The sequence below is a fragment of the Oncorhynchus masou genome, chromosome 3, assembly GCF_036934945.1.
Source record: "Oncorhynchus masou masou isolate Uvic2021 chromosome 3, UVic_Omas_1.1, whole genome shotgun sequence".
Taxonomy (NCBI): Eukaryota; Metazoa; Chordata; class Actinopteri; order Salmoniformes; family Salmonidae; genus Oncorhynchus; species Oncorhynchus masou.
In genome coordinates this window covers 257,395-266,155 of record NC_088214.1, presented here as the reverse complement: position 1 = coordinate 266,155, position 8,761 = coordinate 257,395, and the positions used below count along the sequence as shown (strand labels likewise).

General features: G+C 41.2%; 1 protein-coding gene across 1 annotated transcript in view; it reads left to right on the top strand.

The window, feature by feature from the left end:
• The first annotated feature begins 3,868 nt into the window (after positions 1–3,868).
• The window catches only part of rgs20 (regulator of G protein signaling 20), a 28,133-nt gene continuing 23,240 nt past the window's right edge, over positions 3,869–8,761 (top strand). Inside the window, exon 1 of the mRNA XM_064927012.1 lies at positions 3,869–3,951. Coding sequence (XP_064783084.1) covers positions 3,889–3,951 — 63 coding nt within the window. The 5' untranslated portion in view covers positions 3,869–3,888. The remainder of the gene's footprint in view (positions 3,952–8,761) is intronic.

The following is an 8,761-nucleotide window of genomic DNA, read 5'->3' as shown; positions in this document are numbered from 1 at the left end:
GAGAGCGGTTCAGTTGTTGTGAAGAAGGCTTTCTGGCGCCCAAGAAAGTCCAGCAAGCGCCAGGACCGTCTACTAAAGTTGATTCAGCTGCGGGATCGGGGCACCACGAGTACAGAGCTTGCTCAGGAATGGCAGCAGGGAGGGGTGAGTGCATCTGCACAAAAGTGATAACTAAGTGGCTCGGGGAACAAAACATTGATATTTTGTGTCCCCAGACCTTAATCCCATTGTCCAATCCTCAAGAGGCGGGTGGACAAACAAAAACCCACAAATTCTGACAAACTCCAAGCATTGATTATGCCAATATGGGCTGCCATCAGTCAGGATGTGGCCCAGAAGTTAATTGACAGCATACCAGGGCAGATTGCAGTGGTCTTGAAAAAGAAGGGTCAACACTGTGAATATTGACTCTTTGCATCAACTTCATGTAATTGTCAATAAAAGCCTTTGACACTTATGAAATGCTTGTAATTATACTTCAGTATTCCATAGTAACATCTGACAAACATATCTACAGACATTGAAGCAGCAAACTTTGTGGAAATTAATATTTGTGTCATTCTCAAAACTTTTGGCCACGACTGTACACACAATACATATTACCTCAATCACCTAACCAAACCTACATGTACATATTACCTCAATCACCTAACCAAACCTACATGTACATATTACCTCAATCACCTAACCAAACCTACATGTACATATTACCTCAATCACCTAACCAAACCTACATGTACATATTACCTCAATCACCTAACCAAACCTACATGTACATATTACCTCAATCACCTAACCAAACCTACATGTACATATTACCTCAATCACCTAACCAAACCTACATGTACATATTACCTCAATCACCTAACCAAACCTACATGTACATATTACCTCAATCACCTAACCAAACCTACATGTACATATTACCTCAATCAATCACCTAACCAAACCTACATGTACATATTACCTCAATCAATCACCTAACCAAACCTACATGTACATATTACCTCAATCACCTAACCAAACCTACATGTACATATTACCTCAATCAATCACCTAACCAAACCTACATGTACATATTACCTCAATCAATCACCTAACCAAACCTACATAGTACTTTAATCACTCACCCCAACTGCCCCAGTACACTGACTCGGTACCAGTACTCCTTGTATATAGCCTGTATATAGCCTCGTTGTCTTTATTTTATTGTGTTATTTTATTTGTATCTATGTGTTAATTTTCTTACTGCTTAACTGCATTGTTGGGAAAGGCCTCATAAGTTTAACGGTAAAGTCTACACTTCTTATATTCAGCGCGTGACAAATACTATTTGATCTAGCAGTCAGAACTTCTGCTGGTGTGTTTCCACAGACTTCAGATGGATCCATCTCCCTACTGTCTTTCTGATCATACACTTCCCCCAGGCAGGGAGTACTCAGGGACTGACGGGGGTCTGCATCCTAAATGCTACCCTATTCCCTATGCAGTGTACTTCTTTTGACCAGGGCAAGTGCACTATATAGGGAGTAGGGTGCCATTTTGGATGAAACCAATGTGAACTCTATGGCAAGACAAGACCTGTCTGAGATCTAACATATAATAGGGCTAACTTTGGAAATACTTTGTATATACAGTATAGTGTATGTGGACACCCCTTTAAATGAGTGGATTTGGGTATTTCAGCCACACCCATTGCTGACAGGTGTATAGAATCCAGCACACAGCCACACCCTGCTAGAGGCATGGCCCTGGTCAACTGTAAGTGCTGTTATTGTGAAGCGGAAACATCTAGGTGCAGCAACGGGTCAGCCTGCGAAGTGGTAGACCGTACAAGCTCACAGAACGGGACCGCAGAGTACTGAAGGGTGGAGTGCTGTCCTCGGTTGCAGCACTCACTACCAAGTTCCAAACTGCCTCTGGAAGCAATGTCAGCACAAGAACTGTTCGCCAGGAGCTTCATGAAATGGGATTTCATGTCCGAGCAGCCGCACACAAGTCTAAGGTTACCATGTGCAATGCCAAGCGTCGACTGGATTGATGTAACGCCATTGCTGTGGAAATGCATTCTCTGGAGTGAGGAATCACACTTCACCATCTGGCAGTCCGATAGACGAATCTGGGTTTGATGGATGATGGATGCCAGAAGAACGCTACCTACCCGAATCCAGTGCCAACTGTAAAGTTTGGCACTGGAATAATGATCTGGGGCTGTTTTTCATGGTTCGGGCTAGGCCCCTTAGTTCTAGTGAAGGAAAATCAGTTTGGGGAAGGCCATTTCCTGTTTCTGCATGACAATGCCTCCGTGCACAAAGGTCCATAATGAAATGGTTTGTGGAAGAACTTGACTGTCCTACACAGAGCCCTGACCTCAACTCCATCGAAAGATGAATTGGAACGTCGACTGCGAGCCAGGCCTAATCGCCCAACATCAGTGCCGACCTCAATAATGCGCTAGTGGCTGAATGGAAGCAAGTCCACGCAGCAATGTACCAACATCTAGTGGAAAGCCTTTGGTCATGTAGTAGAGATTACCAATAGGCTACCATAACTGATACGTCAGTAGCCGTAACAGACAAATGCCAAAATGACATGAATTCCAGGCTTGATTGCTTTTTTACAACATTCTGCATTTAGTATTAGTATATGTAGTGTCTGACAGTGTGTTGGTGAGCACACAGGGCCATCTAGTGTCCATCTAGTGATTGAGATTATGCTCAACAATGCGTCATATTCAGCTTGTTAAAAAGAGAACATCCTCAGCACTGTGATTATTATTTATTTTTTACTCACTCATTCACATAAATGCAACATACCAACAGGCTACCTGTTTTCACACAACTCTCCTGAGACATCTGGAAAACATGAAGACACAAACATGTTTCAAACATTATTCCACTGAAACTCAGGCAGCTCCTGAGTGGCGTAGCTGTCTAAGGCACTGCATCTCAGCACTTGTGGTGTCACTACAGACACCCTGGTTCACAACCAGGCAGTATCACAACCAGCTGTGATTGGGAGAACCATAGGGTGGCTCACAATTGTCCCAGCTGGGGTAGGCTGTCATTCTAAATAATAATGTGTTCTTAACTGACTTGCCTAGTTAAATAAAGGTATATACATAATTTTTTAAACAAAAATATAAGCAAGGTTTGAGTTTGCTCCAGTATGACAGTTATCCTGTAGAGATCACTGTTGTCTTTCACCTCAGTGACAGACTGTAGGCCTATGAGGACAGTAGATGTCACTGAAGCAGAGTGATCAGCTCATTCCAGAGGATACAGTCTGTTTCAGACTCCTAGAGTTAGGAATTATAGTAACCCTTCTAACCAGTCTGACTGCTACTGTGAACCTGTTTCAGACTCCTAGAGTTAGGAACTATAATAACCCTTCTGACTAGTCTGACTGCTACTGTGAACCTTTTAACTGGTTACTCCAGTTGTCTGTTCAAGCCTTGCTGTTTCAGCACCATAGACAGCGGCATGACTTTAATCGTGTATCTTCTCATCGGAACCTATTTAATCTACTGAGAACACTGTGGTTTCTTTCTGATCATGTCGGGTCCTAGCCTATGTTTCTGGCTTGAACAGACTTATGCCTGACTATCCCTCTACTAAACACATGAAGGAAGGCCTATGTCTATCATATTGGATATGACTCGAGATGACAGCAGAAGTACCCTAGCCCAATCCCCCCTCCACCACAGTGAGATCTCTCTCGGTAGCACCGCCTCGGTATCTAAAATACTGCACAGCAGCAGTCTCCATCTGTAGAGCTGTGAGATCAATCTGTGACATCCTCCGTCCGAGCTATGCTCCCGCAACTACTACTACTACAGCATGCGCATGCGCACTGACAGCACCCAGCCGGGCGAGTGGAAGATGTCGTATGCCGACGGATGTAATCTTGGCAGAGAATTCCCTCTTCTCCCTGGGCATACATGGTGAAACTGTGAGTATTTGGTTTCCCGATGGGTCGTGGTCTGGTCTGGTCGGGAGAAGAGCGGGCTAGGCGGGTTAAAACGGCCTGTCACGGTGGTTGTACCGAGTGGTGGTAGAGGGGGATGGATGGAGCTGTAAGCTTCGTAGCGACTGCGTCTTTTTCTGTTCACTCTTCATCATGGCACTTTCTATTGATGTGATGTTGTGTTCTGGGCTGATGGTTATTCAACGGGGTCTCTGTGTTCGTCTCGCACAACAGCCTATGCCGTGTAGATATCTATTGGTGTTATTCTGTAATACGAGTTGTGATTGAGTGACATCAGGATTTTTTCCTGTACGGAATCCCCCCCTCCTCCTCCTCCTCCTCCTCCACCCCCATCCAGCTGGTGATGGTGAAGTCAGCCTACCGATATTCCTCGTATGTCAGTTCTTAATGAACCAACATACCAATCGTAAAGAAGCTGTTTGGTAATGTCACAAATATCCAAATATCATCCCCCATCTCCCTATTTTCCCTGGTATGGGTCCATTTTGCTAGCGAACATGCAGACACCACCCACTGGGCACATACTGGCTGAATCAACGTTGTTTCAATGTACTTTGCCAACGTATCGTGACGTGGAATCAATGTAAAAAAAATACATTGGTTTTAAAAAGTCATCAACCAGGGCTATTGTCATCTCATTTCAACCAGCGTTGTAAATTGGGGCAAAACTTCAATTTAATTAACATTGATGTAACAACCTGATTAAGTCAATCTAATTTCAACATAATCATCAAAACGATGTATACATTGAAAATTACATTGACAATTTCACACAGAAATGTAAAAAAGAACCTAAACACAGTAAACAGCAGTGGTATATTGAAATAAAATGTGGAGCCACAGTCCTACATTTCCTGTCTGAACAGTGACTCCTACTGGTATATGAGGGGTATTAAATGTACCATCCAGATTAGAGCCAGGATGATAAACAAACCATTTTCAACACCGACCACACTGACCACTTATCGCAGGCATTTTGCTGATATTGTTCATTATGATAAGAAGCATATACTAGAGAAATGTGAAGTTTAAAATGAAATAAGTTTGCTAATATGGGTGATTGTTAATGGGACAATGAATGGCTCCAACCATCACATTAGTAGTTTCAAGGGAAGAAACAGTGGCCCAGGGTGTTCTAAAGCATTCTATTTACCTTATCAATTCAGGCAATTTATTGCGATATACATTTTTGTCCATATCGACCAGCTCTAACCCAGATGCCTACCTCTGTGTACCCTGTTTAACTGTGTAACCCATCTGTGTTCGAGACAGTGGAGTTATCATTTATACATTGTCTGTTGGTTAGGGATACTCACACAGTGCTTTTAACGTCCATATTTTACATACCTGATTACATTGTGAATGTTCATTTATACAGTAATTATTATCCAACCCCTGGGATTTGAGCTGAAAACAACCTCTTGGTTCACAGCGTTCAGATATTCCTGCTCCGCCACCATGTCTGTCAGTTAGCAGTCAGTTTGACTTCATGGACTTATTTCAACAATTGAAGGGTTTTCTGTATTGTTGTCTGTTGGTGGGGCATGTTAACCTGTTTTAACCACACTCCTGAATCACCATGAGTGTACTTTTAACAGAGCTGAGACTGACTTCAAAGTGCATTCACCCTATTGATTACACCAATCAGGTTGTTTCAGATCTAAACAAGTACCTAGGGAGGAGGGGGTAGGGTTTCTTCAGGACAGGGCCTTTGATCAAATCAATGATGAGAATAGTCAGAAGAACTAATATCTGAAACGGAGTACCGTGAGCCAATGTTGGGAGTCCATATCCCAGGTGAGGACATGTTGAATAATAATTACTTTATAAATGAACATCCCCAATGTAATCAAATATGTAAGTTAAAAACACTATATGTTAAAACCGCTATGTTTAAAAAACTATGTTAAAACACTGTGTGTGTATCCCTAACCTTGCCAACAGACAGAGAGCTACGAATGGATCAGTGGTTAACCAATCAGGGCCTTGATTGGCTCGGTAATGTGATGTGTAAAGATTTTTTCTTCAGACACAAATGTTCTTGCAACGTTCCAATGAAACATGTCTAGAAAATTAATATAGTAGGTTCTGAGAACATGGTAACTATACTCTGGCTAAGTTCTACTTCATATTTCGGGAATGGTCTCTTGAAAACATTCCATGCACATCACGGGAACATTCATATTTTAACCTCTTAAGAGACTCTTAAGGGAACTCTAAAGATGGGGGAATGTTTGTTGTTAGCTGGGGTTGGGTTTATGTAGGCTACGTTGACATCTGATTTGCCCAACACCATCATGTTGTGCAAATCAAACTTTAAATGCACTTCAAATAAAGTTTGATTTGATCTAGTCCTATTCTTTAACTTGGATTTTTGATTGAGATGGAGACGTGAATCCAACATATTAAAAACTTATAAATTACATTTGAAATCAACCAACCATCCTTAATATACAAGACAGTATCCAAAGGAAATGGTATTATTAATATCTTTGGCATCCTATTTATATAACTACTTATAAGCTTCCAAAGATTGAAGATTGAATAAACCATGGAAGAATGCTAGTATATCTAGCGTCACGTTGAAATTATGTTATTGGGCAAATCACATGGCAATGGAGCCTATATAAACCCAACCTCATACAGCCTGTGTAAGAGAAGTTTTTATTTTTATTTTTTATTTTACCTTTATTTTACTAGGCAAGTCAGTTAAGAACAAATTCTTATTTTCAATGATGGCCTAGGAACAGTGGGTAAACTGCCTGTACAGGGGCAGAACAACAGATTTGTACCTTGTCAGCTCGGGGATTCGAACTTGCAACCTTTCGGTTACTAGTCCAACACTCTAACCACTAGGCTACCCTGCCGCCCCAAAAAGGAGTTCCTTTCCAATATTCAATGTTATTTAGGTAGTCTGCACAAATGAGGTTGGAGGCCTAAATGTCTAAATGTGTTTGCATGATAGCTCAGCTGAAATGTACTTGTTTACAAAGTCAAGCAGGGTCTGTAGAGGTAGGCATCTGGATGGCAGACGTGTTTTCAGTGAAGTGCATTACCCCTCATATACTATTAGGAGTCTCTGTTTCGAAAATACTGTGGCTTCTTACTTTATTTCAATATAGCTCTTTATTTAGGTTGATGGCATGACATTGAAACAAGATCTAATCAAATACAAAATTCAACAATTTCAACAACCCAATATACAGTATATTGAAGATAGGATGAAAAAGAAGTGTAATGTTTCCATGTGAAATTTTCAACGTATAGAGTTGAAGTCGGAAGTTGACATACACTTAGGTTGGAGTCATTAACACTAGTTTACATACACTTAGGTTGGAGTCATTAAAACTAGTTTACATACACTTAGGTTGGAGTCATTAAAACTAGTTTACATACACTCAGGTTGGAGTCATTAAAACTAGTTTACATACACTCAGGTTGGAGTCATTAAAACTCGTTTTTCAACCACTCCACACATTTATTGTTGACAAACTATAGTTTTGGCAAGTCGGTTAGGACATCGACTTTGTGCAGGACACAAGTCATTTTTCCAACAATTGTTTACAGACAGATTATTTCACTTTTAATTCACTGTATCACAATTCCAGTGGGTCAGAAATGTACATACACAAAGTTGACTGTGACTTTAAACAGCTTGGAATATTCCAGAAAATGATGCCATGTCTTTAGAAGCTTCTGTTAGGCTAATTGACATCATCATTTGAGTATATTGGAGGTGTACCTGTGGATGTATTTCAAGGCCTACCGTCAAACTCAGTGCCTCTTTGCTTGACATGATGGGAAAAACAAAAGAAATCAGCCAAGACCTCAGAAAAAAAATTGTTGACCTCCACAAGTCTGGTTCATCCTTGGGAGAAATTTCCAATCGCCTGAAGGTACCACATTCATCTGAACAAACAATAGTACGCAAGTATAAACACTATGGGACCACACAGCCATCATTCCGCTCAGGAAGGAGACGCGTTCTGTCTCCTAGAGATGAACGTACTTCAGTGCGAAAAGTGCAAATCAATCCCAGAACCACAGCAAAGGACCCTGTGAAGATGCTGGAGGAAACAGGTACAAAAGTATCTATATTCACAGTAAAACGAGTCCTATATCGACATAACCTGAAAGTCCGCTCAGCAAGGATCCACTGCTCCAAAACCGCCATAAAAAATGTGGATTATGCAGTATGTGGATATATTGAAGCAACATCTCAAGGCATCAGTCAGGAATTTAAAGCTTAGTCGTAAATGGGTCTTTCAAATGGACAATGACCCCAAGCATACTTCCAAAGTTGTTGCAAAATGGCTTAAGGACAACCAAGTGAAGGTATTGGAGTGGCCATCACAAAGCCCTGACCTCAATCCTATAGAATATTCGTGGGCAGAACTGAAAAAGTGTGTGCGAGCAAGGAGGCCTACAAACCTGACTCAGTTACACCAGCTCTGTCAGGAGGAATGGGCCAAAATTCACCCAACTTATTGTGGGAAGCTTGTGGAAGGCTACCCGAAACGTTTGACCCAAGTAAAAAAAATTAAAGGCAATGCTATCAAATACTAATTGAGTGTATGTAAACTTCTGATCCACTGGGAATGTGATGAAAGAAATAAAAGCTGAAATAAATCATTCTCTCTACTATTATTCTGACATTTCACATTCTTAAAATAAAGTAGTGATCCTAACTGACCTTATGAAATGAGTAACGTTACTTCGTTTGTCCGCTGTTATAAGGAATAGACACAAATATATTATGCTCCATACACACAGT